At 42.7% G+C, this 19,364-nt stretch overlaps 1 protein-coding gene across 1 annotated transcript in view; it reads right to left on the bottom strand.

Moving 5' to 3' along the window:
* CNTNAP2 (contactin associated protein 2) overlaps nucleotides 1–19,364 on the bottom strand; it is a 2,163,381-nt gene that overhangs the window by 222,612 nt on the left and 1,921,405 nt on the right. Inside the window, exon 16 of the mRNA XM_044295439.1 lies at nucleotides 15,447–15,574. Within this exon, the coding sequence (XP_044151374.1) occupies nucleotides 15,447–15,574 (128 nt within the window). The remainder of the gene's footprint in view (nucleotides 1–15,446; nucleotides 15,575–19,364) is intronic.

Raw genomic sequence — 19,364 nt, 5'->3', positions numbered from 1 at the left:
CTGCTTTTGGTATTCCATTTTGCAACTGTTTTTGGGCATGCAGCAAATCCGAGTAGAGCACATATTAAAACACGACCAAAAACCAGATTGTGTTGCCAGGTACCTGCTGCATGGAACAGACCCTTACATGTGAGGTACTGTAATGCAGCCCCCCTAGCTTAAACCCCCTTAATGACCAGACCACTTTTTACAATTCTGCACTACACTACTTTCACGGTTTATTGCTCGGTCATACAACTTACCACCCAAATTAATTTTACCTCCTTTTCTTCTCACTGATAGAGCTTTCATTTGGTGGTATTTCATTGCTGCTGACATTTTTACTTTTTTGATATTAATCAAAATTGACCGAAATTTCTGCAAAAAAATGTAATTTTTCACTTTCTGTTGTAAAATTTTTCAAATAAAACTACATTTCTATATACATTTTTCTCTAAATTTATTGTTATACGTGTCTTTGATAAAAAAAAATTCAATAAGTGTATATTTATTGGTTTGGGTAAAAGTTATAGCGTTTACAAACTATGGTGCAAAAAAATAAATTTACGCACTTTGACTTTCTAAGCACCTGTCATGTTTCCTGGGGTTCTACAATGCCCAGACAGTAGAAAACCCCCACAAATGACCACATTTTGGAAAGGAGACACCCTAAAGTATTCGCTGATGGGCATAGTGAGTTCATGGAAGTTTTTATTTTTTGTCACAAGTTAGCGGAAAATTATTATTTTTTTTCTTCTTACAAAGTCTCATATTCCACTAACTTGTGACAAAAAAATGTTTTTTACATGAACTCACCATACCCCTCACGGAATACCTTGGGGTGTCTTCTTTCCAAAATGGGGTCACTTGTAGGGTATTTATACTGCCAGGGCATTTTAGGGGCCCTAAAGTGTGAGAAGTAGTTTGAAATCCAAATGCGTAAAAATGCCCTGTGAAATCCTATAAGTACTCATTGGAATGTGGGCCCCTTTACGCATCTTGGCTGCAAAGAAGTGTCACACATGTGGTATCCCCGTACTCAGAAGAAGTAGGGAAATGTGTTTTGGGGTGTCTTTTTACATATACCCATGCTGGGTGAGAGAAATATCTCTCTAAAAGACAACTTTTCCCATTTTTTTATACAAAGTTGTCATTTGACAGAGATATTTATCTCACCCAGCATGGGTATATGTAAAAATATACCCCAAAACACATTGCCCTACTTCTTCTGAGTACGGCGATACCACATGTGTGACTTTTTTTGCAGCCTAGGTGCACAAAGGAGCCCAAATTCCAATGAGTATCTTTTAGGAGGGCATTTTTAGGCATTTGGATTCTCACGCTTTAGGGCCCCTAAAATGCCAGGGCAGTATAAATACACCACATGCGACCCCATTTTGGAAAGAAGACACCCCAAGGTATTCCGTGAGGGGCATGGCGAGTTCATAGAAGTTTATTTTTTTTAGCACAAGTTAGCGGAAATAGATTTTTTTTAGTTTTTTCTCACAAAGTCTCCCTTTCCGCTAACTTGGGACAAACAGTTCAATCTTTCATGGACTCAATATGCCCCTCAGTGAATACCTTGGGGTGTCTACTTTCCGAAATGAGGTCATTTGTGGGGTGTGTTTACTGTTCTGGCATTTTGGGCGGGGCTAAATTGTGAGCAACCCTGTAAAGTCTAAAGGTACTCGTTGGACTTTCGGACCCTTTACGCACCTAGGCTGCAAACAAGTGTCACACATGTGGTATCGCCGTTCTCAGGAGAAGTAGGTCAATGTGTTTTGGGGTGTATTTTTACATATACCCATGCTGGGTGAGAGAAATATATCTCTGTCAAATGACAACTTTGTATAGCAAAATGGTAAAAGTTGTCTTTTAGAGAGATATTTATCTCACCCAGCATGGGTATATGTAAAAAGACACCCCAAAACACATTGCGCTACTTCTCGTGAGTACGGCGATACCACATGTGTGACACTTTTTTGCAGCCTAGGTGCGCAAAGGGGCCCAAATTCCAATGAGTACCTTTTAGGAGGGCATTTTTAGGCATTTGGATTCCAGACTTCTTCTCACGCTTTAGGGCCCCTAAAATGCCAGGACAGTATAAATACCCCACAAGTGACCCCATTTTGGAAAGAAGACACCCCAAGCTATTCCGTGAGGGGCATGGCGAGTTCCTAGAATATATATATTTTTTTGGCACAAGTTAACGGAAAATGATTTTGTAAGAGAAAAAAAAACTAAAAACATTTTCCGCTAACTTGTTCCAAAAAAAAATATTCTAGAAACTCGCCATGCCCCTCACGGAATACCTTGGGGTGTCTTCTTTCCAAAATGGGGTCACTTATGGGGTATTTATACTGCCCTGGCATTTTAGGGGCCCTAAAGCGTGAGAAGTCTGGAATATAAATGGCAAAAAAAATTTACGCATTTGGATTCCGTGAGGGGTATGGTGAGTTCATGTGAGATTTTATTTTTTGTCACAAGTTAGTGGAATATGAAAAAAATTTCTGCTAACTTGTGCCAAAAAAGAAAATATCTTCTATGAACTTGCCTTGCCCCTCAAAAGTGATCTTTATAGTGCCGCAGCGATTTTACAGTGTTTTTGCAGTGACTGAACGCAAATGTGCGCACAAGATCAGGCCTGATCGGGCGAACACTGCATTTTTTGTAGAGCCTATAGAACATGTCCTATTCTTGTCTGCAATTGCAGACAAGAAAAGGCATTTTCTATATAGTTCTGGCAATGTGCGGATCTGCAAAATGCGGAAACCACATTGCTGGTGTCCGTGTTTTGCGGCTACGTGGATCCACGGATCCGCAAAACACATACGGACGTCTGAATGGAGCCTTACAGGGGGGTGATCAATGACAAGGGGGTGATCAGGGGTTAATAAGGGGTTAATAAGTGACGGGGGGGTGTAGTGTAGTGTGGTGCTTGGTGCTACTTATTACAGAGCTGCCTGTGTCCTCTGGTTGTCGATCCAAGCAAAAGGGACCACCAGAGGACCAGGTAGCAGGTATATCAGACGCTGTTAACAAAACAGCGTCTGATATACCTTTCAGGGGTTAAAAATCGCATCTACAGCCTGCCAGTGAATGATCGCCGCTGGCAGGCTCTAGATGCACTCGTTTACCTCCGGTTCCTGTGAACGTGCGCTCCTGTGTGCGCGCGTTCACAGGAAATGTCACCTCTCGCAAGATGACGTGCCGGCTCGTCTAGGAGGAATTACAGGCCGCCGCCAGGACGCAATCTTGCGTGCGGCGGTCCTGGGGTGGTTAACTAGTTACTCAAGTTTTCATGTTGATTCATTCTGTATGTAAATTGTAAAATGACTTTCAAACATACACATTTTGCTGATGCTGGGTGATGCCTAATCTATCCTCAAGGAGTATTCCACAGGATAGGGGATAACTATTAGATCGGTAGAGCTCCTACCACTGGGACCCCCACTGATCTCGAGGACGGGGCCCTTTACCCTCTATAATCCCTCTGAAATGAACGGAGCAGTCGGTTGCGCATGCGTGCAGCTGCTCCATTCATTTCCAAGGTAAATTTGGAGATAGCTGGCTGCTCTGTTAATTTCAGGGAGGCTGCAGGGGGTGCATTCTCATGATCGATGGGGGTCTCAGTGGTAGGACCCCTACCAAATTAATAATTATCCCCTATCCTGTAGATAGGGGATAACTTCAACCAACTGGAGTACCCCTTTAATAATACCACTAGAAGCAGGCTGAAACAAAATCTACACGTTTTCTTTATAGCTGTAACATGACAAGACTGAAAAAAATAAAAAGCTTTGGCTTGAAACAAATGTCTGAGTGATAATATATTCCATTTAAGCAGATCACTAGCTGATGTGTTGTCTTTCCCTTCTGTTATAATTAGCCAGACATCATTGATTTTAATAACACCTGCAATGAATCACATTTTAAAAATGAAAAAGGAAATCAATACTCTAATGCGTGGTAGAGATATTACGAGTTGATGATTTATATCCTGCAATTTCCCATATACTTTTTCTATTTCCTCTGCTAATCTCTTGCCTTGACCTGCCTTGAATCTTTCTTTACTTCTGTAATATCAGTTATTAAAAACACAATATGAATGTTTTGCAATACTTGATAGGTTTTAAAGACTACTGTGTGCATGTCCTTGGGGACATTTTTTTAATCATCACATTTTACTCATTTTGGGCTAAAAATCATTATTTCAATTGGTCTTTATTAAAAATGTTCAATAACTTTTCCTCTCTGCAACTTTCACCTTCAGTGTATCTGCAGACTGTTGCTTTCTGATTCACCGTGAATCTGTCAGAAAGCTGCTTAGATAGCTCAGTCTGCAGCCTTTATCTGTACTTCTTAACAGCACATAGACACTCATTGGGGCATATTTACTAATAGTGGCGCACTTTGCCCCTATTTCCAAGAATATAAATCGCCTTCTTAACATTTGAAAAATGTACTATTCCAGCACATGGGCAGCGTGCTGCCCCCCAGGGCCAATTATGTACCAGGTTTTAGGAATGCCGAGTGGTTATGCGGCCTTATTAGTTTTGTGTGTCACGGTGCTCCTACCTGGATACCGTCGCTCCCCAGGTTTAGGCTCCATAGCAATTAAGGGGAGAGTCATAGCTGGTGGAGAATAAGCAGAGTCCAAACTTTATAAAGTTTAACAGCTTTACTTGAATAAACCTGCATCCAGACAATAAGTGGTCTTTCTCTTGGTTCCAGCAGGTTTTGTGGTAAACTGGCAGGCAAACCTCGATACCTTGCTTTCTCTTTCTCTGCTGTGCAAGACTCTGGATTTGGTCTGGTTACTGGAGTTTCTGACAGTTATAGTACCTTTGAGTTGGGTGCCTTTGGCTGTTGACCCCTTGTAATACTCTGTCTATAAACTTCAATGAGTTGGGGGGACGAGCCCACCTAGTATCGTGGGTGACGCTAGGGAGGCTCTTCCCCATCCCTGCCTACCATTGACTGCTCCCTCTGACACTGGATGTTTTCATCCGTGTACAAGGAGAAGCAGCAGCGGTGGTGCGGGGACCAGGAGCGGCACATGAAGCGGGGTAAGTAAATTCCGTGTGAGGGGCCCGACACATGGGACATCGGATAACCCCTTTAAACAATTTTTATATAAGTTCCTCATGGTTTTCAAGATCTCTGCATGCTCCCATTCAATAGGACACGTCATTGTTTGCTTCCAGTGGATGACAATCCGTCCTCTTCATGTAATTGACGCACAGTTGCAGGACTGCTGTTTTTGGATTGTGTTTTGAAGCTGTGTCTTCTTATGAGTCATGATGAGGATAGATTTTATATCCTCTTGAAGTAAGCAATAAAGGTTCCTGTGTAGTGGCTGTGGGGATTCGCTCTGGCTCTCTGACAGGGTGTGCGGACAAGTACAGAGGCTAATTACCAGTTCTTAAATCAAACTTCCGTGTTTATTCACACATAAAGCAAAAACAAAACGGCACTTTGCAGTCTTGGTGTTAGTTCACACACAATGGAAAGTCCACATAGCAAAAATCACCTTGTTGGCAGTTCTGCCTCCAGGAGTCCAGAGCAGGCTTTTTGGGGACCCGTTTCCCCTACAGATAGGTCTCAGCCCTCCAGCATGGCACAAGCCTCAGATCCCAGCACACACACACCTCCTGAGCTCCACTGTCAGACTGAGCTGGCAGAGCTGGCTGGTTTTTATGCCTGGCAAAACCCGGCCTGGAACATAGGGAGTAGTCACTCACCCAGCACTTTGACTACTCCCAGTAAGAGCCGTCCCGGATCAGCTATACAGCCATACTAAGTATTTAGGTGTCAAACAGCAGCTGCTGCTGACACATAAAAAACTGCTTTTACTCCACCGAGGTCAGGAACTTCGGTGACACGTACCTATCATCCACGATGATTCCTTGTACCTTCTTACATGGCCCAGAGGGGGTTGCAAGAAGCTGTAGTTAGTTAAAAGTTGGAAGAAGATGAGACAACATGGCACAATGAGGGGGTCTTCTCACTTCCTTCAGCATGAGTCTTCCAGGGGAAGCAGCTTGGAAAGCTCCATGACTCCTCGCAGTTCATAAATAGTATGACGGGGTCAACGGCCAAAGGGACTCGGTACCAGAACCTCTAGAAAGTCCAGTAACCAGACTGAAGCCAGAGATTAGCACAGCAGAGAGAGATAAAGCAAAGTATTCAAGTTCACTTACCAATTTACCCTTAGCCTGCTGGAGCCAAGACATTGTTTGGATGAAACAAGTTTATCGCAAGTTTATTCACGCAAAAAATGTTAAACGTCACAAAGTCTGCACTCTACTTACTCAGTAACTACAGCACCTTAGTTTCTGTGGAGTCTAACCCCAGGGAATAACAGTATCCAGGTAGGAGCACCATTATACAAACTATTAGGGCCACATCACCACTTGGCATTGCTAAACACGATCGTCCAGGGGGACGCCATGCGCCACACCTGCTTAATGACTGCAGGCAGAGATCTGAAAAAATGTGAGGACTTGATGCAGTTATTATATTGAAATATTTTATAACTTTTCATTACACAAACAAATGAATTTGCTGAAACTGAAACACCCCTGTCAGGAGAGCCCTTGACCATGAGGTTGTGGGTCCTGTTTGGAAATAGATGCTCAGCAACTAGTCTGTCCATGCACAGAGAGACACACCTTTTACATGCTGTCTTTATATCAATGAATGTAATAAAGTGTTGTGTATCCCTGAAAACCGGTGCATATGCAAACATTTTAACGGGATGCAATAACCACATTTTTTATGGATGATTTACTCCTGTGTGGTTTATATACTGTTCCCTAATTCCCTTTCAGCAATAACCTTGATCTAGAATAGAAGGAAAGATAAGAAAAAAAACTGACAGACCTAAAAAGCTTTGGGCACAATACTTTTATGTCTACAGCCAGTCTGTTCAAAGATATAGCAACTTGTACAGCTTGGTTCCTTAAGGCTAATTCTCCTGCCAACTTTTACCAGGTTCGATATCTCTGCTGAGTTTATTAAATGTATCTTATATTATTACTGTATTACAAAAAATGGTATAAATGTAAAATTAGCAGATTTGTTTAATGTAGAACCTGAACTCTTTTCACATTACGCTTTATATTGTATATGGCGCGGTATGTCACCTAAATACCTAAATGCAGCAGTAAAAACTGCTGTACATAAGCTGTGTTATGAAAGATGCTCAGGAGAAGGTAATATGGGATTTATTACGCCACTGGCTCCATTTTCATCTTTTTCTGAGACATTTTTTAAAATGTTTTAAAGATTTCAATTAATGGCATTCCCACAAGAAAATCAATATTACATTTGTCCAAAAGGCTTGTATAGCTACCCAGGCCCTGGACGCTTAAAGGAGGGCAGTGTGGCTGCACAAACACACACAAACAGAAATATTGAACAGCCCCTACCTTGCACTATACTTTTGACCTAATTAGGCTACTTTCACACTTGCGCTTGATCGGATCCGTTCTGAACGGATCCGATCATATTAATGCAGACGGAGGCTCCGTTCAGTACGGATCCGTCTGCATTAATAACTTAAAAAAATTTTGCAAGTGCGCAAGTAGCCTGCGCGGATCCGTTCAGACTTTCAATGTAAAGTCAATGGGGGACGGATCTGCTTGAAGATTGAGCCATATGGTGACATCTTCAAGCGGATCCGTTCCCATTGACTTACATTGTAAGTCTGGACGGATCCGCACGCCTCCGCACGGCCAGGCGGACACCCGAATGCTGCAAGCAGCGTTCAGCTGTCCGCCTGGCCGTGCGGAGGCGAGCGGAGCGGAGGCTGAACGCCGCCAGACTGATGCAGTCTGAGCGGATACGCTCCATTCAGACTGCATCAGGGCTGGACGGAGGCGTTCGGGTCCGCTCGTGAGCTCCTTCAAACGGAGCTCACGAGCGGACCGACGAACGCTAGTGTGAAAGTAGCCTTAGTGGATTAAGTGCATGATAGGCCTGGGGTTGTCTACCCAACTCGGGTCCCTCCCTCCATTTTTTTATATATTTTTTTTGTATGAAGAGGCTGCAGTGCTTTGTAAGCGCCACAGTCTCTTCCTAGGCCATATGACATCATTCACATGGTCTAGGTGCAGATCTGTCCCATCTTGGGCTGAGCTGCAATACCAAGCACAATGCTATCAAATGGACAGCGCTGTGCTTGGTAAGGAGCAAAAAGGCTGCGGCGCTCACTGGGACATTGCGGTCTCCTCCAACAGCTGATTGGCAGGGGTGCCAGGAGTCAGCCCCCCACCATCTCATAACTCTCTGAGTACAGATGTCATAGGTGTTACCTGCAGTCCTATGTAACACCCCACATAACACAGTGAACTATTGTGTTATGTGGGGTGTTACATAGGACTGCATGGAATATCTACTATATTATTTGCACACAGAAAGTTATCACTGTTATCTGGGCTGTTACATAGGACTGCAGGTGAGAAATTAAAATTTTAGTTGCCAAATTTAAAATACATATGATTATGATAAAAAAAAGACTTGGAGGAAAAGATGAGATGCAGGTCACATTAGTGAGGCAGCTCTACATATAGGGGAATACAGCACCACATACCTCTTACATCCAGTGACTTCTCCTGTCATGTAGATCTTCTCTTTCCTCTTCTCCTCCGCTTGACCCAGAACGCCATGACTAATTCTTTCATCCACATCTCGGCTCTACAGAATTTGTTACACAGACATGTTAGAATTCTCATAATTGGGCTCATTTATCAAACTGGGCTTAGGTGCCCATAGCAACTAATCAGATTCCAGCTTTCATTTTCCAAAGGAGCTGTCAAAAATGAAAGGTGGAATCTGTTGCTTTGGGTAACTAACCCAGTTCTACTTTACACCAGTTTGATAAATTACCCCAAAGGTCCCTATAGTGTCTACAGAAATTATAATGTCCCCTAGAGTGCCCCCAATAATAATAACACCCTATATTGTGCTCCAGGTAATAATGCCTGCATAGCGTCCCCCCCCCCCCAAAAAAAATGTCCCCTAATAGCAATGCCCCCACACTGTCCCCATAAAGTAATTTCCCCCATACTGCCCCCATATAGTAATTTTCCCCACACTTCTCCATATAGTAATTTCCCCCACACTGCTCCATATAGTAATTTCCCCCACACTGCTCCATATAGTAATTTCCCCCACATTGCCCCATATAGTAATTTCCCCCACACTGCCCCCATATAGTAATTTTCTCCACACTTCTCCATATAGTAATTTCCCCCACATTGCCCCATATAGTAATTTCCCCCACACTGCCCCCATATAGTAATTTCCCCCACACTGCTCCATATAGTAATTTCCCCCACACTGCTCCATATAGTAATTTCCCCCACACTTCCCCATATGGTAATTTCCCCCACACTGCCCCATATAGTAATTTTCCCAACACTGCCCCCGATATAGTAATTTCCCCCACACTGCCCCCATATAGTAATTTCCCCCACACTGCCCCCGATATAGTAATTTCCCCCATACTGCCCCATAAAGTAGTTTCCCCATTTACAAAAATAAAAAAAAGGCTTATACTTACCTGTGTCCGGAATGGTGAGGCAGGCGCACGTACATAAAAGCCCTGTGCGCGGCCCTATATAGGCGCGCAATGATGTCATCACGCATGCCGCGCGATAACGTCACCATGCACGCTGGGCTTTTACCACCGCATAGGCCTCAGGCCTACTAGACTTGAAGCCTATGGTGGTGATAGGCAGCTGGGCAGGGAACTATGTGCTCCTGTGCCCCGCCTCAGTATGTGGGTGTTCGGGTTGACGTGGGCCCCCCCACGATGCAGGGCCCAAGGCTGCCGACAGAATGTCAGTTTGCCTTAAAGGGGTTGGCCACTCTGTTGGCACTTATTAAAACTATAAAAAAAAAGTAGGGAGATATTACACTTACTAATATATCTTGTTCAGATGTGCCTGGTTTCCTTGCTATTGGCAGCCAGTCCCCTCCTGTCCTGCTCTCACAGCTGCCTGTCTCGTCCATCCCTGCACATGCCACGGAGGAGCTACCTCGTCCATGCCTGAAGGAGTGTGCTGCTCCCTGGGTCCTAAAGCACCCTACTTGTATCAGAGGTGCTTTCCTTCTGTGACTGGCACTCCTGGCTGTGCAGGGCTGGCAGGGGTTTAGCAGGGACACTTGTTGAAAGCTAAAATAAAGAAACTTTTGCAGGAGGAAGGGAGACTGAGGGGAAGCTGTGATGGCTGATCTGACTGCAGGCTCTGCCCCCTCTGTTTCCCCTGTACTGAGAGGATCCTGCCAACATGTGAGGATGTAGCAGAGCCAGGGAAGCGCTGTGGACCACAAACTGTGAGCAATCCCAGTATCTGTCCTGTTTATGGCCCCTCTGCACTGTGTTCTTATCACAGACATATTACAGCCAGACCAACAGTTCAGGAGCTTTAACCCCTTGTAAGCTGTCAGTATGGCTGAGGTCAGTGATATCAGCAGCAGTCACTGGTCTCACCATCTATAAATGTGTGTCCTCTCCTTCCTGCACTATGTATATGGTGATATGTAACCCCTACCACTGAGTATAGAGATCCGTGACCCGCTGTACACTGTATATAGTGATCCGTGCTAACAGTAGCCCATAAGTGCCACCGGAGGTCCGCTCTGGCCCCATTTAATTTTATGGGGACAGGTCAGCGATGTGGCCACAGCTCGGCAAACATGCCGAGAGGCGGCCAGAAAAAAAACGCAGTGTGCTGGGCATCAGTGAATGTGAATGGGGCCGGAGTGGACTTCCGACAGCACTCGTGGGCTAGCGTTAGCACGGATCCGGCAGGGGAACAGCCTACCAGACCCTGCTAACGCTAGTGTGAAAGTAGCCTTAGGGTCCATTCAGACGTCCGTAGTGCATTGCGGATCCACAATACACCCAGTCGGAAATGAGGATGCGGGGAGCACATAGTGTTCTCTCGCCATCCATTCCGTCCCCATAGAGAATGAATGGGTAATTTGCGGAACTGATGCGGACCCATTATACGGACGTCCGAATGGAGCCTTAGTCATGTGATGATAGACAGGATGCTCCGCTCTATGTGAGCAGATCGATTTGTACAAATTTATTCATCATAGTTCTTGTGCAGCAAAGATCTGTCCCCCCGCTCAACAGCCCCCCTCCTATGGCAGTCCATGCACAGAAATCTATGACAGTTCAGTGCTGCCGTAGATTTCTGGCTTCATTTGAGTCAGAAAACTGGCAAAAATGAACATAAATTTGTTACGCATAAATTAGTCACGCCCCCTGCTCCTCTGGACATGCTTGCTGCAATGCATGCTGGGATTTTTACTTTCACTTTACAGCTGCTCCTCCCACACAGCTGGTCTGAGAGAGCTCCTCCAGGGAGGCACGTCATGATGAACAGGTTAGAAAAATGATATATATAGCCAGTACATGTCACATGAAATAAATATTTCATGGTTTTGGCTATTGTATAGGGCAGGAAGCACCGTGAGGAAGCGCATAGCGAAACGATCATCGGGCAGCGCAATCCAGGCTGGGTTAGTAATTTTGATTGTTGTGATCATTGTTAGCGGTATTTTTATTAGGCTATGCAGATGTATGTCACCGTCCCTCACTATATTAGTGTTGAACGGTGAATTGCATTATATGGACGCATGGTTGCCACATTGAGCCTTATATGAGTATGCTGCTATTTGTAACTGCACTAGTCCCTTATGTCAGGAGCTCATTATAATTGTCACACATTTATATGTGGATTTCTCAATAAATTATTAAAGCTTATGAAACCCCAAAGTCTCAGGCACCCTTTGGTCAGGGGGGTATGGATTAATTAGCTGACTAGAGTGTGACACTTTGAGCCTAGAATATTGAACCTTTTCACAATATTCAAATTTTAAGTTGCATTACTGAAATAAATGAACTTTTGCTCGATATTCTCATTTTTCGAATTTCACCTGTATTGCAGTAATGACCAGTGTAGTTGTAAATCCAGCACTGGGGTGAGATTAAATACTTACTAGATGTAGCAGAAGGATTTCTCTGTTTTTCCCACACTTTCTTTCTCTCTCAGCAGCTCCCTCCTACTCCCCCCCCCCCTTCCCCATCCATAGATTTTAAAGAGCAGCAGTTGTCACCTGACCTCTCAGTGGACTGCTAACCTGGCTTCCTTGAAGACAGATTTTAGCAATGAACCGAGAATGAGTGATCAATGCAGGACGTAGGGAGGTGAGGAGTCTTATGAGTGGAGAAGAGGCATTTTTCTTTTATATGATATATTATAAGGTTTTCTATCATCACTTGTACTATTGATATATAGAAAAAAGGATACGATAATTGCTCATCAGTGAAAATCTGTATAAATGATAATTTATGAATCATCGACCTTTAATATTAGTCTTAGAACCATGTCTTCTTTGTTGCTTTCCCTTTGTTGGACCATGGCAAATAGCTAATCAAGGAAACAACATTCCTAATATGTCAGTAAAATCTATACATTATTTGAGTTGTATTTCAACTTTTCATCAAAACCAGCTATGTGACCGATGCCGTACTAACAGTTCTTTAACCTCATTATTTTGGTCAACCAGGACCTATTAGTAAGTCAGGGCACTATCTTGTCAATAAAAGAAGCTTAAGGGCTCCTGGAGAACTTTTAATTTATTCTAGACAAACACTTAATCTAAATTACATATTTTCTCCATTTGCTATACCATTAAGTATGATATCTTGGTGTTAGTAAGCTGTTTTAGGCTTTCAAAAGTCTACTACCATTCTTGAATGAGACTTCTGACAGATGTCTAAAAAACGTCCTCACTTCTTAGGCCCCTTTCACACGGGCGAGTTTTCCACGCGGATGCAATGCGTGAGGTGAATGCAATGCACCCGCACTGAATCCGAACCCATTCATTTCTATGGGGCAGTGCACATGAGCGGTGATTTTCACGCATCACTTGTGCGTTGCGTGAAAATCGCAGCAAGCTCTATTTTGTGCGTTTTTAATGCAACGCAGGCCCCATAGAAGTGAATGGGACTGCATGAAAATCGCAAGCATCCGCAAGCAAGTGCATGGTTATAAGGGAAAATAATAGCATTCTTAATACAGAATGCATGGTACAATAGGGCTGGAGGGGTTAAAAAAAATAAAAATAATTTAACTCACCTTAATCCACTTGATCACGCAGCCCGGCTTCTCTTCTGACTTCTTTCTTCAGGACCTGGGTAAAGGACCTGTGATGACGTCACTGCGCTCATCACATGGTCCGTCACACGATCCACCAACGTGGTAAAAGATCATGTGATAGACCATGTGATGAGCGCAGTGACGTCACCACAGGTCCTTTACCCAGGTTCTGAAGAAAGAAGACAGAAGAGAAGCTGGGCTGCGCGATCAAGTGGATTAAGGTGAGTAAAATTATTATTCATTTTTTTTAACCCCTCCAGCCCCATTGTACTATGCATTCTGTATTAAGAATGCTATTATTTTCACTTATAACCATGTTATAAGGGAAAATAATGCGATCTACAGAACACCTAACCCAAACTTCTGTGAAGAAGTTCGGGTTTGGGTACCAAACATGCCGATTTTTCTCACGCGCGTGCAAAACGCATTACAATTTTTGCACCGACGCGGAAAAATCGCACATTTTACCGCAACGCACCCGCATCTTATCAGGGCAAAAAACATGACGCCCATGTGAAAGAGGCCTTAATCTCACATGTTCCAAGGAAATCCATAGCAGATCACTATCAATGATGTTAGCATTTTTATCTTTGACATTTTAGATCAGCTGTCTTATTTTAAGGCTTTGTACTATTTATTGAACCATTTTAGAATTTTAACAAAATCAACTCTAAATTGCAAACCTCATAACATTTTAGTCTTCAATGAAGCACTTTAAATAGATTAGTTCATCACTGAATATTAATTACATATTCCAAGTTCTTCTTTATGCTCTTGGGGACAATTATTTTCCACCATTCTTAAAAATAAAATATACAAAGTAAAAAGATTGACTATGTTATCTCTTCCAACTATAAATGCGAGCATTACAAAGAAATAGATATATTAATTAATCTACTTGAGGAGCATGACAATTAAGCCCAACACTAATGTTCACCAACTTCCATAGCACTTATTGCTGTTTGCACAATAATAAACCTGGTTAATATGGAAACAAATAGCAGAGCTGATGGCATCAGCAGCAGCGTCCCATCTGTGAAGTGTTCCTTTTATGTCCCTACTATTATCTCTTATCACAAAGTAAGTATGATTGGCAGACTTTTCTCATTAAGGACAAGGATAACTGCTAACATACTCTATTACCTTCCTTAAGATGTGAAATTATCTAACAAATGAAATGATGATGTAATTGCTGTCAAAAACATTTTACTGTTTTAGAAATGGTTCTACAAAACCATTCGGGCTTAGTAAGTATCACTATGTGCATGTCATATTAGGCAAAACTCAGTTCCCCTCAGTTATCTCCATTCCTCCAGAAACATTCACATTAACATGAGTTAGAGACAATAAAGAGTGGTGGAAAGTAGTGGAAAGGTCTCACTACTAATGGACAGGTCATGTTCTTGCTGCCATTTATACTATAATTTATATTACACACAATTGATTGATCATTGTCCATTCATATAATCATCCTTATTTAAAGGGGTTGTCCGGGTTCAGAGCTGAACCCGCACATACCTCCATTTTCAGCCAGGGAGCCCCCCTGACTTGAGCCTCAGAGCAGTTCATGCTCCGATGCTCTCCTTTGTCCTGTGCTAAATCGCTCAAGGCAAAGGCATTTTTAGGAGTTTCTGTGACGTACCAGGGCTCTCCATGGGGCTGCCAGGAAGCCGGCACTGATGGGCGGGCTTTAGCACTGTCCTAGCCAGTAAAACGGCTAGGGCAGCACTAAAGCCCGCCGATCAGAGCCGGTGACATCACTGAACACATTGCCGGGCGGAAGTTTCCGCCCAGCAGTGTGTTATGATAAACAAAAGAGCCCTTGCCCTGCGCGATCTAACACAGAGCAAGGGAGCGCATCGGAGCATGAGATGCTCCGATGCTAGCCTCAGGGATGCTGCCAGGGAGAAAATAAGGGTATGTCCGGGGTCAGAGACCCCTTTAAGTCATCAAAGATGCCTTATTCAGATTTAATTTTCCACAGGGTGGTTTTAGTAGATAATGGCCCATTGCATAATACACATTTAACATACACATCCTACAGTGTCGGGCAGGTTCCTGGGGCCCACCAGAGGAAATTATTCTCAAGGCCCAATGCCTATATGATCGATGTTCAATGTGTTTTGAATCACAGAAAAATACTCTAGTGGCAGGTGATTAGAGCCTGGACCCACTGGAGGATCCTCTGGAACTCTGGTGGGCCAGCCCGACCCTGCATCACAAATTTTTTTCTATAGGGTATAATTGTCAGATAGCTGACTATTACAATGCATACAAACTTACTATCTCCATAACAGCGCAGAGGATTAACAGTCAGCTTGGCTTCTGATGATGACCGATAGGTATCTCCAACCACAACTTGAGTGACTGGTAGGTGATCTTTGTAGGACAAGATTCCATCATCTTTTCTCCTGTACCAGAAATCAGAATCAGAATTAGTCTATAAAGATTAAGGAACCACTTACTATATCTTTCTAGTAATTGGAGCTCTGCTTTTTCTGATAAAGCACTCCAAATCTTCTGCATAGACATATCTGTGAAATACATGCATGTTGTTTGGCTGCAGTCACCACTAGATGGATCTTAGGAGCTTACTGCAAACTGTTTTACATTAAACTCAATGATAAATTGTTAGATAGTAGGCTCCCATGCTCCATATATTGGTGGTTACAGGCTGCCAGCATATTATCGTTTAAAGGGATTATGATGTGGCATTAAAAAAAAAAAATATATATATATACTCTTGCCCTTCCTATGTAAAAGTTAATTATATTAGTACATACTGATCTCTGATATGATGAATTAAATGTTTTTGCACTTCATAGATTACAATTCCTATGACACTTTTCCCCTCTTCACTCCTGTTTCTCTGAACCTACTCTCTATTCTTGTGTATTGGCACATGATTTTGTGATTTCCTGAAGGGACTGGCTCTCAGATTTAGTTCAGTGGTAAGTGTCTTAGTATGTATAGTATGTGTCTTCATTTTAAGATTAAATATGAATTAACATGGATTTCTGGGAATATATGTATATATGCCACAAGCCCTAGAAGTACAGAGAATGGTAAGATATGGTGGTCCAGACTATGTCCAAGTGTGAAGGGTGTATAACAATTTCCCTCTCACTGCAGTAAAGTCTACATCAGCCTTAATCAGCAAATACTGACTGACTCCAATGCCATGCAAATTCAGGGCCTTTTAGTTAGTTTCTTTCTCTTTTCTTAGAACTGTGAAGAGGAGATGGTTTTCTCTCTATGGATCTCTCATAGATAGTCATTCTCTGGAGTTCAGGCATAGTTGTCTGAGGAGTGTATACTTATAGCTCCATCTAACTTCCTCAGCTAGAAGAACTAAGTTGGCTAGGGGGTAGACCTAAGTTCCTCTCCTAGCTTCCTACAGGGGCATGGCCAGGATCATTAACCCTGACTAATCCATACGTTGATATGGTGGTACATTACAAGGCATTAACATATTAAGTAACATTTCACTTGTAAATGTCATGACAATTGCTGAAAATAATGTCAAAATAAAATAAAGATTTGACAAACCAAAAAAACCCAACATATTAAGTAACATTGCACAACAAGAACAGTTTGCAAGTACCTTATGCTGGGTACTGCATATGCAAAGGACTTAAAAGTTTTATCAGAAACCCAGTGTGCTATCCACTATAAAGATGTATCAAGAAATGTACAGAAATTTGAACATAAAAAAAAAAGAAAAAAACAACATGACAATGTAGAACAAACCTGGATAATTAGATCTTAGTGGCACCGTAGCATGCTGCGGTTTCTCTTTTGCCTGATCAGTCAAAACGACTGAACTGAAGACATCCTGATGCAAACTGAACAGATTGCTCTCCATTCAGAATGCATGGGGAGAAAACTGATCAGTTCTTTTCCGGTATTGAGCCCCTAGGACGGAACTCTATGCTGGAAAAGAAAAACGCAAGTGTGAAAGTAACGTTATAAGTTACTAGAAGCTGAGATCTGGGGTGCTGTTCTGAAACATCCTCACGCTGGAAAGCTATACCTGATTGTGATGTGAGGAGACCATAGTGCCGAACCAAGATGACTCCTTTTATTCCCTCCACATCAGCTTTGCAAATCCCAGAAAACCTGCAACTTTTTGGTGATAGGACCATACTGGAAAGTATCCCATATTTCAGCTTCCAGGAATGGTATGATTTTTGGCATAGCATTAACGCTAAATGATTACTTTTATCTGATGTTGTCCTGTAAACTTCTACGATACCTTGTCTTTGACATGAATGAAAACCTATAGTGTGAGTTCCCCTGCTTCTCTCATTGGTGGCTGACCTGCTGCTGTGTATAATGCATGCATGGCAGCCCATCAATCAGGGGCAGAGGGGATGAGTGTTCTGATCATGAATACAGCTGGACTATGAGTCCGGTGTATTTTTTCACCACTGTAAGCATCCAACTGGCACTATATTTTTTTATGCCATTTGCCTCCTAGTACAACAGTAGGGCAGTATATTAAGCTGAGGGATCTGCTTTAACTAAACAAGTTATTCTGATGACCTATCCTCTGATCATAGGTCATCAGCATCTAATCGGTGGGGCTCTGACACCCTGGAGCCATGCTGATCAGCTGTTTGAGAAGCTCCTGTAAGTGCTGTGGCCTCATCGTAGCTTACTAAGCACAGCACCTTACATTGTATAGCGGCTGTTCTTGGTATCGCAGATCAGCCCTATTCACTTCAATGGGGCTAAGCTGCATCTAAGTCATGTGACTGATGAACGTGACATCACATGGTGTAGGCTAAGCTGCAAGAAGGGCATGCCTTCTCAAACAGCCGATCGGTGGGGTCCTGAGCAGTGATGGTCAGTTTGCAGTGTTCGCCAGCGAACACATGCGGGCTGCCATCTTTAGTAAGGTAGACTCACCCATCCGGTGATGCAAAGGTAAGCCCTTACCTGTGTCGGGAGCCGTTCTGAAATAAAATGCAGTCACCGGGAGCAGGCAGTTTGGAGAACAGCCCGATAAAGACCCCTGGCGGCTGTTCTCGGAACTGCCTGCTCCCGGTGAGTGCATTTGATTTCAGACCTGCTTCCGGCACAGGCATAGGTAAGGGCTTACCTGTGCATCGCCAGACTGGTGAGTCTACCTTACTAAAGATCGCAGCCCGCATGTGTTCGCTGGCGAACACTGCGAACTGACCATCACTAGTCCTGAGTGTCAAGCCCCACTGATTAGATACTGATGACCTATTCAGAGGATAGGTCATCAATATAAATGTCTCAGAAAACCCATTTAATGTTAAATCCAGTATAATAGACTTTAGCTGCATGCATTAGCATGGGCTTTGCAAAATATCATTAGTTCCCTTTATTTCACTAAAATACCCTTCAGTAGCGTGTGCGACAATTACAAGGACAACTGAGGAGAATTTACAGTATATTAAAAAAAAAGATAAATGTTGTAGTTGTTGTTCTAACATCAAAATAGAGGCATTGTTTTATTTAGGAATAATTTGCTTACTCATTTGTTCTGCTTGATCTGAATGACGAGGAGCTAAAACGCTGGTTTAATAAGCACTGGCTTCTAAAGGTCGGAGGTTTAAATTAAGGACTTGAGTTTGGTTTGAAAACTGCACATGCAAACAGCTGTATTTTAGTGTTTTTGTTTGCAAATGACTCAAACACCCATTTTTACAACATTTTAAATGCTTTGCCATTCATCAGAAATAATTATTTACAGCTTAATGCCTGACAAATTGTAAGCGCATTTGAGTTAATGGCAAAGCAACAAGGCAATTAACTGATGTTTTTCATTGCGAAAAGCCATAAAGCTAGAAAAATAGAGATCCTTGTCAGTTTCCCCGGCTTGTAAGGACAGACATATGTCTGCCGCTATTATTTTTATGCCAATTAGATATTTTTTTAAAGCCTCTTCTCAACAAACAGATGACCTTGCTAAAAAGAAGCTGTTAGCTCAGTCTCATTGAACTGTTAAGACTCACTTGTGCAAACCACCCACTTCTTCATTTAAATTCATGTGCGGTAAAGCAGATGTTCTAAGTTGCAGTTGTCTAATTTTTCTTGAAACAGTTCTTTTAAATGTGCTCATGCCTCTATGAATATGCACGGGTGACTAATTTATAATAAAAAAGCAAAATGACATTTGTTTTGTGTACAGGGTCATAGTGATATACAAGATGGGGAGGTAGCAGCCAC

The sequence above is a fragment of the Bufo gargarizans genome, chromosome 5 (genome assembly GCF_014858855.1).
Source record: "Bufo gargarizans isolate SCDJY-AF-19 chromosome 5, ASM1485885v1, whole genome shotgun sequence".
Lineage (NCBI taxonomy): Eukaryota > Metazoa > Chordata > Amphibia > Anura > Bufonidae > Bufo > Bufo gargarizans.
This window is presented reverse-complemented; position numbering and strand designations above follow the sequence as displayed.